The sequence below is a fragment of the Giraffa tippelskirchi genome, chromosome 5, assembly GCF_054371585.1.
Source record: "Giraffa tippelskirchi isolate mGirTip1 chromosome 5, T2T-mGirTip1v1.2.pri, whole genome shotgun sequence".
NCBI lineage: Eukaryota > Metazoa > Chordata > Mammalia > Artiodactyla > Giraffidae > Giraffa > Giraffa tippelskirchi.
In genome coordinates this window covers 32,369,049-32,393,378 of record NC_137279.1, presented here as the reverse complement: position 1 = coordinate 32,393,378, position 24,330 = coordinate 32,369,049, and the positions used below count along the sequence as shown (strand labels likewise).

Below are 24,330 nucleotides of genomic sequence, written 5' to 3'. Positions count from 1 at the left end.
CAGCACTGACCGAGGGGTTTTAAGACCCAAGAAGCAGATGTGAGTCTGGGGCTCAGTGACTGTCTGTTTAGAAAGTACAAGTGTGCTTATCCTCGCTTTCATCTTTCCCACTAAGCACTTGATGTTAAATTAGCCACATCTCATGTAAACACTCAAACACAATTATTTAACTTTCAGATTTAATTTTCACACGTTATACAGCTTTAGAAGTCTCCAGCAGGCCATATCTCTGGCTTCAGCAGCCACGTGATACGTCTTCAGGGGTTGTTGCTGAAGGAAGATTCCTGGGCCAGGCACATCAGCTTTTGCTTCCTTCTGGCTCCTGGAGGCAGGGAGTGGGGTGGGCCTGGGTGCTGAGAGCTGGTGGGTTTTTAGGCAGCAGGGGAGGGGCAGGCAGCGTCGGGCTCTGCTGACTCCTGTCCTCCTCCCCACGGGGACAGGGCAGCTCTGCGCATCACCCCTCTCGTCCCCTGCTCTCCCTCCCACATCCTGGCAGGGGCCCGCAGTCACTTTCCCATTCCCTTTGTTTAGCCGGGTTTGATGAGACATAAATATCAACTCTGCCCATGTTGCAGGGGGTGTTGGAAGCATTCCACTGGGTGCAGAGAGAGCTCCAGATGGGAGAAGCTGTGTGGCTTACAGCTGCAGCCATTGCTAATATTTATTTGCGTTTTCTCCCCCCTACACATGCTAGGCCCACGTACAAGCCCTCGTTTGACTCCACATATAGGTCTGCTGTTTTCCAGGGCACAGCCCATCTGAGTCCTGGAAAGCCCGGCTCTGACTCCCAGGAGCATGGATGCTCAGGTGCTGGGAGCTTGACCGTCAGGCTTCCTTAGGTCCTGCTAGCCTCCTCTGGCTGACCCCACACTGATAGTGGTTATTTACTGAGCACATACGTCTCTCTGCCTCTGTGTGTGTATCTTACATGTCTCACATATGCAGGTATGTTTCATTGATCACACATACATCCCACACGTACATATACATAGATATCTCCCAGAGCATACATCGCACACGTGCACACACACTGCTGTCATACATACATGTGTGTGTGTGGATCGACCACATGAGTGCCTCTTCCTGGGGAAGCCCAGCTGTCCCCTGGGGTGTCACTCGGCAAGGACTTTGTCAGTATGCTCCACCTCGTCTCCCAGCAACCTGGGACCTCGGTGACCCTGTGATGAATCAAGAGACCTCTGGTGGTTTGGGGACAGCTGTGGCCCCCGAGAGCCTGGGGGAGCACTGGAGAGTGGACTCTGGTTTTTATTGGTGTGTCAACGTGAGCTTGAGTTAAAAGGCTCACTCAGACTGTCGCCTTGGATGTTTGGGCAGTCTTCTGCTTCGAGTCAGCGGAGTCTGATGAGCCCTTGGGGATGAGTTGGGTGTCAGCTCATTGAGAGCATGCTCTCATGATGATGTCCCCAGATTTTAAGTCAGCAGGAGGCATTTGTTTGTGAAGAGGCTATGTTTTCTTGGTCCTCATGGCTGGTGTCAGAGCCGGGGCCCCTGTCAGCCCCGATGTGAGTGCAGAGGTCTCATGACCGTTCTGGACATGAGGATTTATTAGACTGGGGAGGTTGACTCTTTTTAAAAAAATCTCTTTAAAGGCATTTCTTGAGGACACGTAAGTCGTCCTTCAGCTTTCCTAGAAAGGCACAGCACAGTCTCTGCTCTTGGAGGCCTTGCTCTGTGTGGTGGGACGTGAGGGATCATCTGTTTATGGAGGGAGAGGCTAGGGGTTCCATGGCGCCCTCAACACCCACCATGCTTTGTTTCTTCTGGACATACCACCCTACTCCCTTCAAAGCCTCCTTCAGAGACGGGCTCTCAAGCCCGAGATGATGGTAATGAAGCCACTGAATCTGTTCAGACTTGGGTGGTTTTGGAGCTGAGCCACTTGCAAGAAAAGCAAGATATTTAAAACCAGCTTTTGAAAGAAGGTCTGAAATTGTAGGGTCAGAGAGGAGCACGCGGAGCCCCGAGCCCAGCAGCTTCTCCACAGGCTGAGCGGGAGATGAAGGTGGAAGGAGTGGAAGGGCAGAGGTCAGAGCCCGTCAGGAGAGTGGCCAGGCAGGGGTCAGCAGGGAGGCCCTGAGGACTCCAGACCTCCTCGATGGATCCCGGGACAGAGGGTGTTGCCTGCACTGGGCCCTAGGCAGTGGACATCAGAGGACCCAATATTCTCCATTATGCCACGTTTTATTGTCATGTTTATATTTACCTTCTTGGATCAGAATACCCATGATCCATCAGGAGAGCTTTGGTGGGTGTTCCTTATATACCAGCAGTCTGCTCGAGTGGCTGGGAGTCAATGGAGTGAGGCTGCCCAGTGTCTGGCGCACACGGGGACGTGCCCTCTCCTCTCCCGGTCTTGGGGGCAGCCTTTCTGGGGCTCCCTGACTCTCTAGTTCTGTGTCTAGGAAGGACTGGGGCAGCTATATATATCATGGAAAGTGGCTGAGATTGTCAATGTGATGTTTTAATGGTGAAAAACTGGGAGCAGACTAAATGTCCAGATATTATAGATCCATCACTTAAATTATGGTAGGATGATAACATGAGAGGAAGGAAGGCTGTGACTTTTGAGCTTCACGTACAGCACAGGAGAACCTTTTAGATGCATGGGCAGAAAAACAATTCCAGGGAGGATGTCACTCAAACGGCTGACCCAGTCTCTCTTGCTCAGGGAGGTCTCCGTGGTATTTCCCCCTCCTCTGTGTCTTTACTATTTATATTGAGTGTGTATTGTCAGAGAAAGAAGAGATAGTTCCAGTTGCAGGAAGGCGGGGCACATGGGAGGAGGCGACCTGGGGGCCAGGCCTGACCCTCTCCCGTTCCCCCACCCCACCCCGCCCTGCCCCACAGTACTCCCGGCAGGAGCAGGAGGAGGAGGGCCGCAAGCGCTACGAGGCCCAGAAGCTGGAGCGCATGGAGACCAAGTGGCGCAACGGGGACATCATCCAGCCCGTCCTGAACCCAGGTAGGAGCCGGGCTGCAGTCTGGGGGCCGAGGCGGTGAGGCCTGCTGATGAGCATTGTCTTGCTGGGGCCAGGCATCCCCAGGTGCTGTCTTGTGGGGCACCATCCCTTTGACCCTGCAACTTGCAAGCCCTGTCCAAGTGGCGCAGCTGACTGTGGGGCTGGGGGACAAGCCTGAAGGCCTCGGTGTATCTGCTGCCATGGAGCGCTGACCAGGAGGCCCCCCAAGGGGAGGGGCCCTGCTGCCTGGGCAGAGGGATGCATATCTGGCCACGAAGAGTTTATCCCTCTAGTTTACCTGGAGTGCATTATTGATGGGATTTCCAGCTCACAAAAAGACAGAATGGCTGACTTCCTTGGTGATGCAGTGCATAGGAATCTGCCTGCCAATGCAGGGGACACAGATTCAATCCCTGGTCTGGGAAGATCCCACATACTGAGGAGCAACTAAAAGCCTGTGACCCATAACTATTGAGCCTGTCTCTAAAGCCCAGGAATCACAACTACTGATACCCCTGAGCACCCAGTGCACCTCTGTGCACTGCAGCTGCTGAGTCTACGCACCTACAGCCTGTGCTCCAGAACAAGAGAAGCCACTGTAATGAGAAGCGTGCACACCGCGATTAGAGAAAAGCAGACACAGAAAGCAATGAAGACCCAACACAGCCACAAAAAAAAAGAAAACAGAATGGCAGCAGCATTTCCCACATTGTTCTTCCCGGGCCCACTGCCCAGACGTGGTTTCATAGACGGACCCTGAGCGCCCAGACAGCTTGGGGTGCAGAGAACTCTGCCAGGCCCGGCTCCTCAGGGCTGCTTCCTCCAGTCTTCCTCGTAGTCCCTGGAGGGCTGCCACTGTAACAAAACCTCCGTCCATAGTCCTGATAGGTAAGGGAGGCTGTCCCCCGAGTCCCTGATGGAACAGCTTCAGGGCCAGGCCTTGGGGCCTCGGCCTGGTGTCGCATGTCACCCTCCTCTGCGCACACCTGACCACATCTTCCTGTGTGGAGTGCGGGCTGTGTGTCCTCTCCTCTCCGTGTTTGCCGGGCTCCCGGGGTGAGTGTCCGTGTTCCATGCTGGATCCCAGAGCAGCACCTCACGGGCCCTGTGTGCAGGTGGTGTGGCTTCTGATCCGGCCCTTGCCTGCTGTCTGAGGACCGGCCCTGGGTCACCCTTTCCTCACTTGATGCCACTGCTCCATGAGCCCTGGGCTCTGCCCCTCTCCCGCTAATGAGCACGGTGAGCTCCAAGGCCGAGGCTGGAGAGATTGAGGCTCTCAGGATGACTCCAGTGTGTCCAGGCCCTGGGCATGTGCCACAGGCGGTCAGCAACCTCAGTCCCAGGCTCTGCTTTCAGGAGGGCGGGTGAGCAGGCAGGTCAGGAAAGGCACAGAGGGACACGGGGGAGTTGTGATGACTAAAGAAAGACACAGACTTGGTGTTGGGGGAGTTCGTGGGAGAGAAGCTGGAGCAGGTTGAATGGCAACTCCCTCCCCCCAGGACACAGATCACACCAAGTCCCTGGGCCCTGTGACTGCAACCTGATTCATGGAGGGGGGCCTCTGCAGATGGAATCAAGTTAAGGATCTTGAGATGCCCCAAATCCAGTGACCAGTGTTCTTGTCAGAGATAGAAGGGGAGCAGCAGTGTCAGCCCGAAAGCAGAAAAGAAGGGGCTGGGAAGAGGTGCTGGCTGGCCTCTGAGGGCTGAATCCACCCCTCCTGGGGTGATTGCTGGCCAGTGCTGGGACAGAAGCTGGGGCTGAAGGCAGTCTCGGGCTTTGAGGGCCATGGGGTTAATCCTGGCTTACTCCTTTGACTGTCTTGGAAACTAAAATTACTCAGGGTTTTCAATCAGTTTAAACTCCTTCACTCAGATTATTTTCTGTTTGCCATCCTTTGATTGTAAATCTGATACATAATATTTTTTAGGATCTCTTACTCTCCAGTGATATTACTGTAAGATGGCATTCTGAATCTCAAGCTTTTGTGATAGATTTTTATAAGCTTTAGTTTCGCCTTTTCTGGCCCTAATAAAAATGCATCTTTCTCGGCAATAGGGACTGACTTTTAACCACTTCTTAAGGAAGTCGCATATCCATTCTCTGCAAGGTTTTTGAGCACTGCCGTGTGCACTTGGCACTGGGGTCTCCTAACACTTGTGCCCCTCCCTGTGGGAGGACCCCCGCCCCGCCATGGGGAGGCAGGCTTGACCCTGGACTTGCCACCCCACCACCCGCAAGTCCCCCTGGATCTGCAGCTCTCCGTTACTTTTGCAGTCAGAATCAGATTTCATCTCTGTGGCGGTTGCCTAGCAACCCCTGCGAGGGGCCAAGTTCATCTTTCAGGTGTCTTTTCAGAGAGTCTGGGAGTTTTTTTAGAAGCCCAGTTTTTCTTACCGTGTTTCCTCCATCTGACAAGACAAAATACAGTTACCTTGAACTCTTCAGTTCATGACCATTAGTTGTCCAGCCTTAACTGTGTAGGGACTGTCTGGTCCTGTGACCCACCGTCCATACTGGGGGCTCTCGGGTTTATGACGGGATTAGCTCTGCCTCTTCCCTGGCCTTTGGGTTTGAAGCAGTGTTCACCTCGAAGTCTGATCCCCACTGTCCCCAGTGTCCCCACTGCTAGGACAGCCGGGGTCTTTTTTTATTTGTTTATTTTTTGGTTGTACTGGGTCTTTGTTGCTGTGCACGGGCTTTCTCTAGTTGAGGTGAGCAGGGGCTACTCTTCCTTGCAGTGCTTGGGCTTCTCACTGCATAGCTTCCCTTGTGGAGCACGGGCTCTAGGGTGCCTAGGCTCAGTAGTTGCCACATGCAGGCTCAGTAGTTGTGGCTCTTGGGCTTTGTTATTCCGTGGCATGTGGAATCTTCCCGAACTGGGGATTGAACCCATGTCCCCTGCATTGGCAGGCGGATTCTTATCCACTGGACCACCAGGGAAGTCCAACAGCTGGGGTCTTGATGAGTCAGACCATCCGCTCATTCTTGGGCTGGGCCTAAACCCTGTCTCCCTGAGGTCAGCCAGTACCTGATCACCCCTGCTGGCCAATCCACTCTGAGCCACCCACAAGAGTGCTTGGTGCCTGCCCATTGGGGGCTGTCCCTGGATGGGAGAGACTTCTCTCTGGGGTCTGGCCAGGCCCTGTCACTCCAGCTCCCAGCAGCACTTGTCCTAGGGAGGAGGAGGGAGCGGGAGAAGGAACCTCTGAACTTGGACCCCAGCTCTGCTCCGTGGGGACTTAGCCTGTCTGCGCCTCAGGTTCCTGCTATGGGCACAAAGAAGGGGGGTCTGTGCTTATCTCTGGCTGCCCTGGGGACCTCACTCAGTTTCCAGACATCATTCTGAAATTGCAGGTTCAAAGATGAGGTGCATCAGTCAAGGTTGTGGTAGCTGCGTATACTCTAAAATCCTAGTTCCTAATGCTAGAGGTTTGTTCCCTGTAAAGTCCTAATCCAGGGAATCTCCTCCAGGAGGTGGGGACCTTGGTCTCATAGCTCCGCCTCTGTGTCAGGTAGCTCCTGGCACCTCGGGACGGGAAGGAGCAGGGAGGCTCCCCATCAGCGGCTCGATGGATTGGCCCTGGGTCGGGGCACTTCTGCTCACTCTCCTGTCGGGGCTGGGAAGTATGGTCCAGCCAGGAAGCAGGCGAGGAGACAGGCCTGCCCAGTTCTCCCTCCTGGTCCCATGTATACACACCACCCTCAAGGACAGTGACCACCATCCTGTCCAGCCCCACGTCTGTTTGTATGGGCAGCACTGGTCACAATCACAGATGACCCCTGTATGTCTGTGCCTTGCCCTCGAGCTTTGAAGACCCATCTCACATTTCTCTCTGGTTCCCCTAAAAGACAGGGCGTAAAGAACAGGGGAAGGGCCACTAAGGATGACCAGGGACAGGAGGTGACTGTGGATCCCCCTGGCACAGTCCCAGCCTCTGGAGCCCCCTGAACCCCCAGAGTTACAGCTCATGGCCCAGGGAAGGAGCACTTGAGGGTGTGGGTGCATTTTTCTTTCCCATCAGAAGTTTGATGCTTTCACTTGTTAAAAGCACGTCAACGCAGATTCCAAGAACACTGAATTAGTAGGCACGGCTTAATTGATATTTTAAACATTACTACAGAACACTGGGGGGCATCTCTGTGACTGTGTGGTTATAGTTATTTCAAATGGCTTGTCATTTGAATAAGTAGATAGTTGACATGACAAAGATTTTTGTGTGCTATTTCCATTGTTTGAAATTAAAAAAAAAATCTTTTGTCATTGTCCACCCTCAGACCTCTTAACTGGTCAGAGCAGTTCCTGAGAGCGGGCCAAATTTGAGGCTTTTCATTTCCATTCATGCTGTAAAATAGCTACTTTGATGTTTTTTATGAGCAGGACACAAAGCAGAGAAAGCGCCATAGGGTACTGCGTGGCTCTCGGTGCCTTTTTGTTCTTTGCAGAGAGAGGCCCAAGGGAGACAGTCCTTGAAGATCGGGGGTGTCGTGGGCTGCTAGTGCGGCCCTGGAGTGTTTCTCTGATGGCTGTGGTGGCAGAGGGACTTAGCTGGTGTCCTCTGTGGCCCTCAGGCTGTGCCCCTCCACCCAGTCTCCCCAGGCCAGGGCGGGTGTCTGAAGCCCCAGGCCGCAGTAGGCGTGGCCATGGGTGCACCTGACCAGCAGGGGCCATTTGCTGCTCCTCCTGAGCAGAAAGAGGATTTTGGGTGCTCTTCTTCATTTGGAATGAAATTACGAACTGGGCAGGGCAGCATCCTGGATGCCTTCTCAGGGCCTCCCTTCTCATCCAGTGTAGTGTGTCCAGCGATGTTTCCTTGAGACCCAGTGTGGTTCCTCGATGATCTGGACTGTTCTGGATGACCCCGGGCCTGGGAGGCAGCTGGGAGAGGAAGCATCTTCTCCTGGGGGTTGTCTGCACTGACCACAGTCCCCGGGGGCCCTGGGGGCCCTGGAGCCCCCTCCCTGAGCCATGGAGCTATGTGTGCCATCTGTTGTCTGGTTTTAGACAGCATCCTTGCACACCTGCTCCCAAGGAGTCCACATCCAGGTGGGTGGGCAGGAGGGTGGAGTTCTCAGAGCTGGACTCTAGGTAGGGCATTCTCCACCAGCTCCTGACACTGCGACAGGCTGTGGCTTCAGACACGTCCCAGGTGGAGAGTCCATCTGAGGCTGGCACCAGGACCTCCCATGTCAGCTGGCTCCTGCCTCTGCTGGTCACACAGGGAGCCTAAAGAGCAGGCAGCGGGGAGCAGGCCAGTCGCCAGAACCCCCAGAGACAGAAACCGACTGCTGGTAACAATGAGAGCTCTGCACCCTCCCCACCTCCCGAGCTGGAGCCGCTTTATGCCCTCCTTCATGGCCTCTGCTGCAGCCGAGGGCCCTCCCAGCCAGGAGCACGTCAGGATGGTTGACGCCCTCCCGCGGGGCCCTCTCGGAGCAGATGGCACTTCACATACGAGCTTGAAACTTGAGTCTAAATCTCTCTAAGCTGGGAGGCTTGAGAACAAATAGCAAATATCTTGAGTTTGAAAGTCAGTCCTCAAAACCCCGGCTCACAGGAACGCAGATCTTCCTGCTTCAAGACCCTGCAGACAACCACACCTCCTGGGATCCCACGTGAAGGAGCACCAGGCAGAGTCTCAGAGGCAACTGTCGACGCTGGGTGACCCGACCTGGGTCCTGAACACCATTACTTCCTGCACAGGCTTTTCTGTCTATGTCCAAACACAGGAAGGACCTTTCTTCACCTGCAGGGTATCTCAGCCATTCAGGGGCCCAGCAGGCTAGCTTCCTCGACAGCTCCGTCTTGCTAGGACAGGAAGGGGCCACCCTCTCTGAGCACCAGCTGTCCGGGCAGGAAACAGATGGGCGTCAGCCATCCTTCCCAGAAGGGTCTGGGAAGGCGGAAGCAGGCACGGCAGGGGGTCTGCCCAGAAGCCCCTATGTTGAATTACACCTGTCAGAAGAGTCAGTGTTTTGAGGGATGGTGTCACTTTCTGGAGATGGGGCTTTATTTCATCTTTCTTTTTTTTTTAAGTGCAGCCTCTTAGAGATTTTCAGCAGCAGCTGTGCCACATGGGTCAGGGGTGGTGGCTTGGTGCTCTGGGAAGATGCATGGGGGACTCAGGAGGAAAAGCCAGCACCTCTTCCGGTGCTGCGTCTCTTGGGCCGGGTCGGCACCGAGGACCAGCCGGAGTCCAGGGTGGGGTCTGGGGTCCCACACCTGCGGCATCTCTGTCTGGTCTGGAATCTCCACCTACCGTTGTGTTTAACAAAATCGCAACTTCGAAAGGCTATGTAATAAATTGCTAAAATGTTTACGGAATGGGGCATGAAAGTCAGATGGGTGACTGTGTTCTAACAGATGGCCACACCCATCCTGGGGGCTTATAGCCCGGAGGTGGTCAGTGGCTGCCCATGGGGCAGGGCAGGGCCTCACTGGGGACAGTGCTGTCCCCAGGAAATGATGTCACGACCCACTGGCCAAGTGGCTAATTAATCCTCAAACCTTCCCCCCACGGACTGGAGCGTTTTGAGACCAGTGTTCCTTAGAGAAACCCCACCCAGGGTGGTGACAGTGACCATGTGAACTTCAGGACAGTGTCGCACTGCAGGGCCCTTCAGCTGTAGAAACCAGTCAGTCTCGTGACCTAATCTCTCTCCCTCATGATTCCAGAGCCAAACACGGTCAGCTACAGCCAGTCCAGCTTGATCCACCTGGTGGGGCCTTCCGACTGCACCCTGCACGGCTTCGTGCACGGAGGTAAGGACAAGTGACCCTCGCTGTCCCTTCCTGCTCACTGGATCCTCGTTAATCCCCCCCAGGAGGCCATGCTGCCATCTGACCCAGGTTAGGCTCTTGTGTTTAATGAAGTATGAATTTCAACTTTGAAGAAGTTGCATAATAAATTACCGAAATACTGTCAGCACCTGTTTTTAAAACTGGTTAATGAAAGTCAGATGGGTAACTGTCCTAACAGAGTGTCACACACAACCCTAGGAGCTTACGGCCATGAGACGTCTAATGGCTGCCCGTGGGTCAGGGCAGGGCCTTTGGGGGAACAGTGAGGTCACCAGGGAGTGACAATGTGACCCACCAAGAGAGAAGGGCTAATTCAGCATGGTCTTGCCTCTGGTGTTTGCATGTGTTTCTTCCTTTAATCAGACTCCACCTCGGATAGCACAAGCCTTGGAGTTCCCCGCTTGGGGACCATGGCTGACACAATAGAGGACTTAGGTCCAGCCTCACAGAGGGATGCTTTCTACTTTAACAGTGTATGATTATTTTCTGTGTGATTTAAGGAAAATATAAATGGTACATCATAATCCATAGTTTAATGGAGATAATCATCTCAGATGACATTAGAGTAAACCCTAAAAAAAAAAAAAGGTTGATGTAAAGAAAAAACATAAGGGAGAAAGTCGGGAAGCAGTATGGCAGTTAGCAGAAGTTGTGTGGGTGGTGGGAGTCTGGGCAGTACTCCTCTTGGCATACAAGTAATTCCTCATCCCCCAGGTGTGATGGGCACTTGCACATGCTATTCATTTGCACTCTTCATTTCCAATTGCCTTGAATGCCAAGCTTTCCTTTCTTCTCCACTGTGAAAACTCCTATTCATCCTTCAAAACCCCATTCCAATAGTGCCACTCCATGCAGGATTACATTGATACTTCTACCAGGGGATGCCTCTGGAGCAGGGCTCAGTCTTACTCTTTGTGTAGGCTCTGGGGTTTCACACAGAGTCAGAGAGATGCTTTGCACAAGCTTGTTCCGGAAACAAGAGACACAGGTCGGGCTCGGGTTGGAAGGCTTGGGGTGATAGGCCCTGGGCCTGTCAGAATCAGGGAATGGGCCCTGATTTGAGATGTGTTTTTCAAGTTTGTTTCTTTTTTTTAACTAATCCTCTTTTTGTGTATTTCTTTTTCCAATTTCATGATAATTTTCCTCTTTGAACTAAGCACTGGCCACAGTGCCCTTAGATCTGATGAACTTAGTCCTAGCTAAGGAGAGCTACACTTCACAGCAAAGGGTACATTCTAGGCCCGTGAGTGTTGTGACAATCGGGGTGTCTTTCTACTTAGAGAGCTGCCGTGGCCTCAGCAGCTTTCTATTCTTCACTAGCCCCTATATCCAACAGCCAGGCTTTTGAAACGGCTGAGAACTGTCTTTGAGACTCGTAGTATATAGTGTGCTCAGTCGCTCAGTTGTGTCCAACTCTTTTGCAACCCCACAGACTGTAGCCTGCCAGGCTCCTCTGTCCGTGGGATTCTCCAAGCAAGAATACTGGAGTGGGTAGCCATTCCCTTCTCCAGAGGATCTTCCCAACCCAAGAACTGAACCCACATCTCTTTAGTCTTCTGCACTGTAGGCAGATTCTTTACCACTGAGCCATCAGGGAAGCCTTATAGAGCTCTGTTCTACCTGAAGTTTGCGAAACTCTGTGCTAGAATTTTTGCTTATTTCGTCCAGATTTTGGAAGTTTAGTGAATATGGTATTTCTACCATCACTGTCTCCTTGGCAGTAAGTTTATAATCTTAAGTCCTATCTTTTCTCACATGCTTGAGGCATCCATGAAATGCAGGCAGCAAGGGAATTTTTGGAATCTTCTAGAAATATATGGCATTTTGTTCTCATTTATGGAGCCTCTGTGGCTGCATTTAAAACAGTCATTTTTTTTAATACATGTTAAAGAAGTGTTTGCAATGGCTTTATAATATTTAGTGCCTATTTTAGTAGGGATTTTGTGCTCACGATTTAAAAATCATGCCTCATAATTCTACCAAACCTAGTCTTCTCTTCCGATGCCTCGTAACTCACCAGGAGTGAAGTAATAAAATAAACATCATGCAGAAAATACTGAGCATGATGATCTTACTGTATTTTCCTATAGAGAGAATGCCGTCACCAAGGATGGTGTCTAAGTCATTTAAATGAAAGTCTTTCATCAACTACATGTAATTCAGTGGATGCCAATCACAGGAGAAAATAACGAAGTGAGATGGCTGCTAATTTTGCTTTTTTTCAGTATTTCCATGCTGCACATGTGTCTTAGAGAAACTCCTCTCCTGCCCTATTTTCTTTGGTTTGCACACATTGAGTAGTCTTCATCTTGAGGACTGACTCCTACCCCACCACTTAGAAAACACACACAGTACAGACTTGGGCAGTGCCGAGCTGGTATGAGATATAGTGGGGAGGGCTGGAGATCACCAATGGGATCCAGGACTCCCGTCGGATAGGGGCTGTAGGGACGGGGCCTCTGATAACCAGTCGAGGGACTAGAAAAGATGTGGGGAAGTGAACTGGAGGGTGCGGAGAACACTTATTTGCTGCCAGGGAAAGCAGCCTGACTGCTTCTCCTGATGCTGACTTTCAGGGTCTCTGTGCGGCAGTGCCCGCCAGGCTTTGGGCTTCTGCCTTCTGAGTCCTCCCCTTGGAAGTTCCGGGATCTCAGCCCAGGAGAGGCTGTTCCCCCTCCACCCTCCCCTCTCCCGTGGTTGGCTGAAAGGGGTGACCTGGCAGCTGTCTCTGGGGTGTTTAGGTTCTTGCAACACTCAAGACCTTTTTATAAACTCACCCAAACCCCCATCCTTGATAAAAACACTCGGGGTAGGAATTGATTTTACTTCCCCAACATGGTAAAAGCCTTAATGCAAGATCTTATTCAGAGGAGAGCCTGGAGGATCTTCCCCTGAGGTCAGGAGTCAGGCAGGTTAACATTGTTTTGGAGATTTTAGGCACCACAGTAAAACAGGAAAGAAAGCAAAGTCACAGGAACTGGAAGAAAAGAAGCAGAGCTCTCTGGCTTTGCAGATGGCACAGTAACATACCTGGAGAGCCCAGGAGATTCGGTGATAAAAATAACTCAAATAATTAACAATTCAGGAAGGTAGCAGCATACAAAATGAATAATAATAATAATTACAGAAAAGCTGGCCTGAAATAGAAAAACTGCTTTTCTTTGTTTTGGTTTGCAGATCTGTTTGTTTTCTGCGCGTGCTTTGTGTCAGTGGTTTTTTAACTCCATCATGACACATGACTTTTTCACATGTGATGAAAATCGGGGGTAGTTTTATGCCTTTGTCTCTGATTCACCTTCTTAAAGGTCTCGCTCCTTTTCCGGTGTTGGTTTCTGAATGTCCTTTGCTGTGATTTCTCTCTTGGGGACTCGCCTTGCCTGGCCCTTTGTCAGCTGTTTTCCATGTGGGTCTCCCAGCCTGAGAGGGGCGTTGCCACCACAACTGGCCCGATGTGAAAGGAAGCTGGGAGCTGGGATCGCTGGGCTTTTCTAAGACCTGTCTGGCTGTGGGGGCCCTCAGCCTGGGCCCTGAGGCTCGGCTCCATGCGCTCACCTCTGACTCTCTTCCCCTTGATGTGCCCGTTGTTCTCCTGCCTTCATGTCCAGCCTGGCCTTCCCACCTGGCCCCATTCACCTGCCCGGGCCCACACCTGTGTCTTCCTGGAGTGTCCTGAGCCCCTGCCCCGCAGGTGGACGCACCCTTGCAGCTTCACCCGCCACGACCTTGATGCCTCCTCTCTTTTTAATGGTTTATATTGGATATAGCCAATTAACAGTGCTGTGACAGTTTCAGGTGAGCAGCAGAGCAGCCAGCCATACACATACCTGTGTCCATTCTCCCCCAAACCCTCTCTCGTCCTGGTTGGACAGCTCCCCTCTTCCTGCCTCCTGTGCTGACTGGTTTTCTCAGGCACTCACCTTTTGGCATCCCGTTTTCCTACCCTGCCTGGCCTCTCTTCCGCGGTGCTCTGTGGAGAAGGAACTCAGTGAATGTCCTCTGAGTGAATGGAAGACATCTTTTGGAAAGACGGTTTGAGTTGACCGTGCCAGGTGGCCGTGTCCTGAGCAATTAGCAGCTTTTCTCTGTTAGAATCATGGGCGATAACTCCACACCCTCAGAACTGCCGGGTTGGGCCCACTTGGAGGACAGGCTCCACCCTGTGGTGGCCTCCTCCTGCAGGGAACCCCCCCACATCTGCCCGACCCAGCAGGCGCTGGCACTTCCTGCTCTGCTCCTTGGAGCGTCTGCTCTCCATCCCTCTGGCCCGGTCCCCCTCTTATCCTCCCTGGAGCCTCCTGCCAAAGCTGGTGGGCAGGTCTGGCCCTCACGTTCATCTGGCTTCCCCTGCCCAAGGCCCAGGGTCGCCCTCCCCTGCTTCCTCTGCCACCGCCACGCCTGCAGTCCCTGTGCTGTCCCACCCTCCTGCCTGTCTTCCTTTCCTGCCGGCCTCGGGGACCCGGGTCCCATCCCAGCCTAGGCCAGTGGCTCCAGCCACACAGCCCCCAGCTCACCTCTGACTCCAGCTGCCACTTCAGGCCTGGGACGGTTGGCACGGAGTGTCAGACACGAGTTCTGGGTTCCTCCCGGCCTTACCCCTGTGGTGGTGACCAGACCGTCCTTCTGGTTGTGGAGCCAGGATTCCTATGGCCTCTGTGACTCAGCCTGTCTCAAAGGCTCTCTGTCGCACCTGTCAGCCAGTCCTTTGGGCTGCAGCTTCAAACATCAGACTCTGAGAGCTCACTGCTTCCACTGTCACCTCCGGGTCTGCATGTTCCCTTGGAAGTGGCCTCACATCTGGTTTGAGTTCCCTGACCAGTCTACTCAGAGCCAAAGGCATATTGAGCTGGGCCTGCTCAGGCCCCATTGACAGCTGTCTGGAGGCCTGTCTTTGTCTTCAGAGAATAGGAGAATAAGAGAATAGGCCTTTCCTGTCCACCTCGTGTAAGAGCCCATACCATGACCTGCCCACTTGCTGAGCCCACTTTCCTGCCATGTAGACCTGCCACGCCACCCCTGGGGAGGTGGGGTGCACAGCAGAGAGGGGATCAGGTGAAGGAGGCCTGGGAGACGAGGTGTGGGGCCCATGGGGGAGGCTCCTGCATAGACGGCATCTGCTGAGTGTTGCTGGGTGGTTGTGAAAAGGCGTCCTGTGCACCTGGAGGAAGACTGTGCACTAGGGGGAGGACTGGATTTCACTGAAGAGTATAGGATGCAGCCCAGATGCTCCTCTCCAGTTCCGTGATGTCATTTCACTGGAGCTCCTCCCTCGTGGACAGGGCATCAGATCCATGGCTGAGGAGGAAGCAAGGAGGTGAGAAGGCGTGTTTCCTCCTTTTGAAGAACTTCTGGTCTTCTGGGGTCAAGAGATGAGGGGGCAAAGGCCGCTTTGGGCCCCCGATACTCCATCATGTGGCTGACGATTGCCTCTTGCCCTTCCGGTTCTCACTTTCTAAGAATCTCTGTTTCTGAAAACACCATCCTCTGCTGCTAAGGCTCCCTGTTCATTGGACGACGGGGTGGGAGCTGGGGTCTGGTCACAACCCTGATGCCCCAGCTGCTGTGAACCAGCCTCTCCTGGGCTGGCCAGGAGGCTCCTGCTCGCAGGTCAAAGGACGCAGTGACGCCTACCCAGGACAGCTTTCCTCCTGCCCACACCTGCCTGCAGGCTGCTCCCATGCCTTGGACATGGGGTGGCTCCGGTCCCTCCTCTTACCAAAATGCAGAGCATCTAGCTTGAGAAACCTGGTCAGCCGTATGGCCTGAGTGTATCCTTCTCTGTGAATGGACTTTTGGTTTTGGTCGCCTGTTAACCAGCTTTTGCTTTCTCTTTGACCGTGATCATTGGGGGCACACCCCTGTCAGTGTCCTTCCTGTTCCACATCAGGAATGTGAGTTCTCCACTGTTGGTCCTCATCCTGAGACCACAGCCCAGATACCCGAGGGGAAACTGACACCCATGGGAATGATTCTGGGTCTTGTGTGAACTTCGACAAAGTGGCCACCTCCCTCGGGGAGGGGTCAGCGGGGAGGGGGGCTTGTGTATAACCACTGCCCCCGTTCCCTGCTCTCCGTGGCATTTGGAACAGGAATCTGCCTGCCCTGCTTCTCCTGTTGCCTGATTAGAACAGGGAAGGCATTCTCAAACAGCAGTGAGCACACTTGACTGTGACCTTCTCCAGCTCCCTGATACAGAATGTGAGCAGTGAGACCTGGCCTCGTGGCCAGGCAGCCCTTCTTCCCGGCCCCGGGTCTGCAATGCTCGGGTCAAGTGGGAGCCAGATGCCCCCTTTGACATTTTGTCATTAGAAACTAGTCGTCTTCACTACACTGTGCCTTAACCCCCCAACATAGTCTTTATTAGCTACCTTCGTTAATACTCGTCTGTCCTTGGTGTCAGAAACCTGCAGGTACATTTGAAATTAGGAGTGGGGAGTGTGGGGCAGGGGAGTGTGGGGAGGACTTCCCTGGTTGTCCAGTGGTTAGGACTCTGTGTTTCCACTGTTGGGGGTACCGCTTCAATCCCTGGTCGAGGAACTAAGATCCCACAAATGTTGCAGTGTGGCTGAAAAAATAAATTGATTAATTTAAAAAATAAATTAAAAATAAAAAATAAACCTGGCAGGGAGAAGCCAGACGGTCTCAGAAGGCTGTCGCTCAGCTGGCTCTTAAAATAACTCCCCTTATAATTTCCAAAGGATGGGCTAGTTAAAATAAGATGAACTTACTATCGTTTTCTTAATATAGGAAGCCGGCACCCACACTCTGTCAGCCAGGATTAAATATAGAAATGGGGGCATTGCAAATCGCCACCCACAGTGCGGGCAGAGGCAGTGGCACCGAGCTGAGAGCTGCTAATGGCTTCTTTGGGTTTGCAGCAGGCATGACCCAGTCAGCCCGGTGGGTCCAGGAAAAGAAAATTAAGCCTCTATTTTTAAGCTAGTCAACGTGTTGTCAATACTTTTTTAAAAAAAGAAAAAGGAAAAGGAAAAAACAACCTGTAAGTGGTTAAATGTTAGATTCAAAAATATCTCTGGTACCCGATGTTTATCTGTATGTTAGTGGCCAAGCAGATCTTATTTTTTTCCCTTCCCATATTTCCCGAAATGAATGCAGAACCCAATCTTACAGTTTTGTTGTCATCTTTTAAATGACGCATCTCGGGCAGTCAGGACAACTCACAACAGACTGTGACTTGCCAATTCCTCCTCCCATCGTCAGCGGCACCTGTTGTACCTAACTGGGAAGCAGTTGGTGAAGTTTTTCAGGAGGAACTTAGAAAGAGGCAGTTTTGAGAAAACTCAGATGCTTGATATTTTTAATTGAAGTATTAAAAAAAGTGAAGGGGAGATGGTGGCTTCCCCTGACAGGACAGCAGTGGGAGGAAGGACAGTTACAAACCAGGCGACTGGGTTTCTGGGTTGTTTTTATTTTTTTTTTATTTTAAGATTAATTAATTAATTTGGCTGTGCTGTGTCTTAGCTGCAGCATGTGGCCCCCTGCTTTGGGAGCTCGCAGTCTTAGCCCCTGGACCACCAGGGAAGTCCCTGTTTTTGTTTTTAAACAGAATTTACTTTTCTCAGTGGACACATTGATTGTAATATATCTTGTCTGCAGTCATCGATAAAGGTGTTTTGTGGTGACAGTCCTTCTTTGCAAACGTCATAAAGGAGTGAGATTAGGTGGGTTTTATTGTCTTATTTCTGCAAGGGCCGTTTTCTCTTAGCAGGGAGAACAAGAATGTCTCAGACCAGACCCACACAGCGACCGGTCCAGGGCTCACCCAGAAGAGGGAAGACGGCTCGTATTCAGTGTTTATTATTATACAGGCAGACCTCCTTTTACTGAGTATCACTTGATTGCACTTCAGAGGTTTTTTTTTTAAACCAATTGAAGGCTCATGGCAGCTCTGCATGGAGCAAGTCCGTTGGTGCCATTTTTGCAACAGCATCTGCTCCCTTCATGTCTCTGTATTGTGTTTTGGTAATTCTCCCAGTATTTCAGACTTGGTCATTATCATGTTTGTAACAGGGATCCATGATCGGTGATCTCCGACATTGTTGTCACAAAGAGATGATGACTCGCTGAAGGACCCAACGGCATCTTTTAGCAATAGATTCTTCTCAGTTAAGATGTGTACATTGCTTTTTTAGACATAATGCTATTGTACTCTCAATATTGACTACAGTGCAGTAGAAACATAGCTTTTATATGCACTGGGGAACCAAAAAATTTGTTTGACCCAGCTGTTTCTAAATTCTCTTTATTGCAGGGGTCTGGAACCGAGCTTGCAGTATCCCCGAGGTACCTGTAATCTCAGTTTTATGAGATCAATCCCCTTCTCTCTGAGTGGCCCCCAGAGTCCACTTTGCACACAGGACCCCTGAGGGCCTGGTTATGCTTCACGCTTTTCCATTGCACTTATGAGAACAGACTCGGGGCTGTGGGAGCCACTGGCACAGGTTTTTGCTTCCAGCTCTGACCTTGCATTTTCCCCACACACACTGTGGGGGCTGGGAGTCCTGCCTGTATAAGGCCAAACACTGAGCTCTGCACATGTCCAAGTTCTTCCCCAAAAGTTTTTCTGTGTCCTGAATGCTAAAATCTACCTGCTGTCACTTCTCGATGACCCCACCGTGGTCCCAGGAGGCAGAGGTAACGGAGGTGGACAGGGATGGTCCGGGGGAGGCCATGTGGAGCAGACCTCCCGTCCCTCCGGGCTGGGGTTCCTCCTCTTCCTGGTCACCAGCTGCCTGTGTATCACTGTCCCAGGACCCAGGATAAACCCCAAATTGGGGCATCATCTGATAATAGACTTGCATGGTGAGGTCATACTTGCTCCTGACCTGGGCACAGGAGGCCATGGGCTCAGTTCAGGGGTCGGTGCTGTAAACACCATTGTTTCTTGTCAGGGCTGCGGCCAGTCCCAGTTCTCTCCCAGGTCTTCCAGCTCAGATTTGTGTGCCGGCTGCTGGGGTGAGCAGAAGGCTGTCTTTCAGTTGTGAGACGGTACGCTAGTTTTGAGTGTGGAGTTTATTATCAGACACACCCCTGAGCAGCTTGCCTGGCTTTCTGTGGATGAGATGAGCACGCTCTCCACGGCCTCACCTGGGCTGACTGTGGTCGTTACACAGGCGTGGGCCCAGGGACTCTGTCAGAGCTGCCTCCTTGGGTCAATCAGAGTTCCTTTGGTCCTTGATCACTCAGTTGGCAGTCCTTTCTGAGTTCTGTGTGTCAGGTTCGGAATTGGTCAGGACATGGGGATGACAAGGCGTGTGCCCACCCTATGCCAGCTTCTGGGTCGCGTGATGCCGTGGTCTGGGCTGGTGGGGATTCTGGCATCCAGAGCTCAGCCAGCTGCTTACGTTCCCCGTCTCCCACTCAGCTTGTGTGCCCTGGGCTCGGGGCCCATCCCAGCCACACACACTAGATCCTGTAGTATTTTTAGTAACAGTGAAATCCCTTGTGGAACCTCTACCCACATTTTGGATAAATGGGGCAAAAACGCTGGTTGAAGGAGCTAATTGTTGCTTGTCCCATACAGTCTGCTCTTAACAGCTTCTGCTTTTCAGGATGAACAAGTAAGGGATTAATTGTAGGTACTTTCTATGTTCTAAGCATTAATTCCAACATAAATTCTTTTTGTCCAGCTTCCAAGTCTCCCCTCTCCTGGTGATACTACCAGATAACCTGGGAACTCTGGGTGCAGGGCCCCCTACCTTGCACACACTAATGTCACCCCCGCCTCTCATCATGACCTTGAACTCTCTTTTCCACAGTCTTGTCTTAGTCTCAAGGGAAAAGCATATTGTTGTTCATTCTCTTAAGTCGTGTCCAACTCTGTGACCCTATGGACTGCAGCACTCCAGGCTTCCCTGTTCTTCACCATCTCCTGGAGCTTACTCAAACTCATGTCCATTGAGTTGGTGATGCCATCTAACCATCTCATCCTCTATCGTCCCCTTCTCCTCCTGCCTTCAGTCTTTCCCAGCATCAGGGTCTTTTCCAGTAAGTCATCTCTTCACATCAGGTGGACAAAGTATTGGAGTTTCAGCATCAGCCCTTCCAATGAATATTCAGGGTTGATCTCCTTTAGGATTGCCTGGTGTGATCTCCCTTTTTTCTTACATAATAGCTTTATTGAGATGTAATTCATGTACCATACAGCTTACCCGTTACAGGTCATTGATTTTTCTGTGGTGTATTCACAGTGTCACACAGCCATCACCACTATCAATTGTAGAACACTTCCATCACCCCAAGGAGAGATCTGCCCACATTAGGAGCCATTCCCCACTTCTCCTGAATTCTCTGTGCCCAGGCAACCTTTAATCTGCTTTCTGTCTCTATGGACTTTCATATTCTGAATATTTCATATAAATGGAATCCTCTAATACGTGGTCTTTTGTATTTGACTTCTTTTACTCAGCATAATGTCAAGTTTCATCCATGTTATAGCCTGTCGTCAGTACTTTATTTCTTTTTATTACTAAGTAATATTCCATTGTGGGGCTTCCCACGTGGCGCAGTGGTAAAGAATCTGCCTGCCAATGCAGAATACTTGAGTTCGATCCCTGGTCTGGGAAGATCCACTGGAGAAGGAAATGGCAACCTGCTCCAGTATTCTTGCCTGTGAAATCCCATGGACAGAGGAGGAACCTGTTGTTCATGGTGTCACAAAAGAGTTGGACCCGACTTAGCAACTAAACAGCAACAATATTCCACTGTGCAGATATGCCACATTTTCTTTGTCCTTTTAGCTGCTGATACACATTTGTGTTTCTCTACTCTGGTGTATTATGAGTAAGGCCCTCATGAGATAAGCGTACAAGTTTTTTGTGTGAATGGATGTTTTTCTTTCTCTTGGGTGCACACCTAGGAGTAGAATTGCTGGGCCGTGTGCCAACTCTGTGTCCAGCTTTTTGAGAACCTCCCAGTTGTTTCCAAAACGGCTGCATGATTTCCATCCCCACCAGCCGTGTAGAGGGTAATGATTCTCCACCTTCCCTCCAGCTCTTGTCATCTGGCTTTCTGATGGTGGCCACCCCAGAAGAGGGCATGACGAAGCTTTCCTGGAAGGATAGGACACCTATGGAGATTGGGAGCAGGGTCATCACTTTTTCAGTGGCCTAGACCCTCAGCCGAGGTCATCTTCCAAAGCTTCCAGGAAGCCAGGTTTTCAGCTTGAACTTCAGTCGGCTTCAGCCCTGCTGGTGGAAGCAGGGGCATCGGTTCCCATGACTTGTTTCCAGGATGCGCAGTGGGCTCCTCTCCCTCACATCTAACCTGCTGCCTGCCCTCCTCTGCAGGGGTCACCATGAAGCTCATGGACGAGGTGGCTGGGATCGTGGCCGCACGTCACTGCAAGACCAACATAGTCACGGCCTCCGTGGATGCCATTAACTTCCATGACAAGATCCGAAAAGGTAACAGAACTCTGCCAACAGAGAGGAGCCGCCTTGGCTGCTTGGGTCTGTATACCGTTTGCTTTCGGTTCACCCTGGCTCCCCCGGGCCCTGGTCTCTGCCCATTTACCAGAGAAACAGAAGCCAGAGGCCTTTATCCCACTGTGATGTTGTTCAGTCTCTAAATTGTATCTGACTCTTTGCGACCCCATGGACTGCAGCACGCCAGGCTTTCCTGTCCTTTCCTGTTTCCTGGAGTTTGCTCAAATTCATGTCCATTGAGTTGGTGATGCTATCTAACCATCTCATTAAGGGGTGTCCTTGATGGCTCAGACAGTAAAGAATCTGCCTGCAATGCAGGAGATGCCAGTTTGGTCCCTGGTTTGGAAAGGTTCCCCTGGAGAAGGACATGGCCACCCATGCCAGTATTCTTGCCTGAAGAATTTCACGGACAGAGGATGCTGACGGGCTCCAATCCATGGGATTGCAAAGAGTCGAATAAGACTTAGCGACTAACACTTGTCACTCTTTCCTGCTAAAGAACAGCAGAAACTTACCCTCTTGAGGGGCCCGGGACACCGAGCCCTGTGAAGACCCCATGTGTACAGTTGCTGCTGCCGCACAGTGGTGGCGTGTAACCCCTGGGGGAGGGGAGATGGATCTCCTGTGTCGTCACAGTGGCTGGGTCAGAGCAGGAAGGCCCCAGCCCTCAGCCCATCTGCACCACCCAGCACATAGCCGGTGGTTGTCCCAGCAGAGATCCAGTCCCAGCCCCACCCAGAAATGGGTCCGTGCTCGTCTGAAGACATACAGTGACTGTCCCCTCAGTCCACTGTGTCTTCTGAGATAAGGTTGTGTGCCCCTGGAGAGCAGCCCTTCCTTCACTCTGGGGTCAGGGGTCCAGGCAGTGAGAGGGACAGAGAGAAGGTGGGGATGACAGAGGGAAGGTGGGGGCTGACTCCTCGCTCCTGGCCTCGGGGAGTAGTGCCGGGCAGAGCAGTGCCAGCGGTCCAGGCCTCCGAGGCCCCATCCAGCTGGAGTCCAGCCCAGGCGCACACGCGCGCCTGCACACATGCTTGACAAATTAAGTGCTGCCCGCTGGGGACAGAGCAGCCTGAAGCGGGGCTGGGCGTGCCTCCCCTCCTGGCCTGGTTGAGAGTGCATCATCTGACCCATGCTGGACTGAGGTGCTTTAGGGGAGGGAAGGGGTGGTCTGTGGCTCCCTGCTTTTAGAACCCCTTCCCAACTAGTAGGTGTTTGCTTCAGATGCGGACCACAGTGTCCTTTTAGAACTTGCCCAAAATGAGTGGGTCTTGTCCATCTTGGCGGGTCCTCCCAGGGCCTTGATGCTGTATATGGGGTGCTATGCACGTTCGGGAGAGGAAGGGTCCTCTCCGACCACGAGTCCTGGCCCCTCCCTTTCTGGAACTGACAGCTCCCTGGGTAAATCACTGTGATCACAGCGTCCCTGTTAAACACAACGTCAGAACCCACAGTGGACACCGTGCTCGTTCAGTGCATCCCCAGTGCCCTCTGAGAACCGCCAGCTGAGAAGCGCAGCGGTGTCCTCCAGAGGCGGCCAGTTCCTCCAGGTCAGCCTGTCAGCCAGGTGCTTTACTGCTGAGGGGAAGGCCCCAGAGAGTGAAGTCTGCCTTTGTTAGAAACAGGGAGCCCACCGCTCCTCCACCCCTGGCTCTTCACCCTCCATCCCTCGTGTGACCAGAATCACCTTTCAACAGGGAGGAGGGGGAGACCAAGGAGATGCTTGTTGGGCAAGGAGATGCTCAGTCAGTTCGTTTTGAGGGAACACTGTGAACCCTGGCTGGAAGACAGCACTTTTCCCGGGGTGCATTGAAACCTGGGAGATGTCAGGGCAATATGAGTGCAGAAAAGACTTTGTTTCTGAAAAGTTAGTCTTATTCCAAAACACAGAGAAAAGAGGACTTCCCTGGTGGTTAAGACTGCACTTCCACTGCAGGGGCATAGGTTCAATCCCTCCTTGGGGAACTGAGATCCCACATTCCTCAGGGCGTAGCCAGAAAAAAAACCCCAAACACAGTGAAAGGGATCTTCATTTTCACAAGCTGTGCTTTTCCAGTGGAACATTCCACTGGGTGGAGTGAGAGTGAGGGCTGGGCTGTGGGCTGCCTCCCACGACATTGAGCCCTCTGCACCCCACCCCCCCACACCCCTTGCAGCATCAGAGCCTTGGCCTTGAGCCTGTGCAGCCTGGGGCCCCGGAGCTGGGCCTCCTCGCCTGGGGAGCCCCAGGGAGCAGAGAAACGGTTTCTCTTTTCTTGGATCACATCTTGTTTTGTGTATAAAGGAATGTGGGCCAAACTGAAGTCACAGTTATGGAGTCTGGCCCGTTTCAGTGCAGTGTCCCCGGGGCCATTAGATAATGTCACACCTTATTTGTTGTTTTCCCGAGGAAGGTCCCCGTGTGAAGGTGTCGATTTCTTCACTCCCCTCTTCGCCGTGGCTCGAGGAGGAGGAGACTGGCCGGTCACTGCCCTGGTGAAGTCTCAGTCCTGGCCGCTTCAGACAGTTGTCACATGTCGTGTCCAACACGGAGGAGCAGAGGCGCCAGGGGAACTGCCGCTCCCCGGCCCCTCGCCCTCTCTCACTGTCCGCTCCTTTCTGGGGATGCGCAGGGCGAGGTCGGCCGTGCCTGGATGACCCCGCGGGCTCAGGGTTCCTGGCGCCAGGCATCAGAAGAGTGTCAGACACTTGGTGAAGAGGTGGTGTTGACATTCACCATGGTTCTGCTTCGATTTTCTGATGCAAATCTGCTGAGATGGCTGTGAGCCCGTGGGGCCCTCGGGGTGTGGACCGTGAGGTGCTGCCAGTCCTTGGTCTCGGCTGAGAGGGCCGGAGCTGATGCCACTGCGGCGGGGAGGGCTGCATGGCTGTGTTCAGTTCTGCTGGCGGGTATGCAGGGCAGCGAGAGGGCCTGTGAGTGTTCCCAGGCGGCACAGCAGTGACCACAGCCTGGGGGCTCCAGGTGTCAGCAGTGTGTCCCCTCCCCGATATGGAGGCCAGGTGCGCCTTTGAGGGCCATTATTCTGATGACCATAGGTGGGGTCTTAGCAGAGGGGGTGTGACTTTCTCTGACTCCCCTGTTTCAGCATATTTCATTTGAACA

At 52.5% G+C, this 24,330-nt stretch overlaps 1 protein-coding gene and 1 long non-coding RNA gene across 11 annotated transcripts in view; one reads left to right on the top strand and one right to left on the bottom strand.

Annotated features, from left to right (window-relative positions):
• Nucleotides 1-24,330, top strand: part of ACOT7 (acyl-CoA thioesterase 7) — a 100,052-nt gene that overhangs the window by 56,653 nt on the left and 19,069 nt on the right. For all 10 annotated transcript variants that reach the window (XR_014053647.1, XR_014053648.1, XR_014053649.1 and 7 more), the window contains exons 5-7: nt 2,869-2,983; nt 9,658-9,744; nt 21,090-21,206. Coding sequence is in view for 6 of the 10 variants with exons in the window: in XM_081490334.1 (XP_081346460.1) it covers nt 2,869-2,983; nt 9,658-9,744; nt 21,090-21,206 (319 nt within the window). In the remaining 4 variants the exon portion in view is untranslated. The remainder of the gene's footprint in view (nt 1-2,868; nt 2,984-9,657; nt 9,745-21,089; nt 21,207-24,330) is intronic.
• Nucleotides 10,300-15,026, bottom strand: LOC145506244 (uncharacterized). The gene is made up of 2 exons (XR_014053654.1): nt 14,295-15,026; nt 10,300-13,750 (listed from the first exon to the last, which is right to left on the bottom strand). It is a non-coding gene; the product is annotated as an uncharacterized LOC145506244 (long non-coding RNA).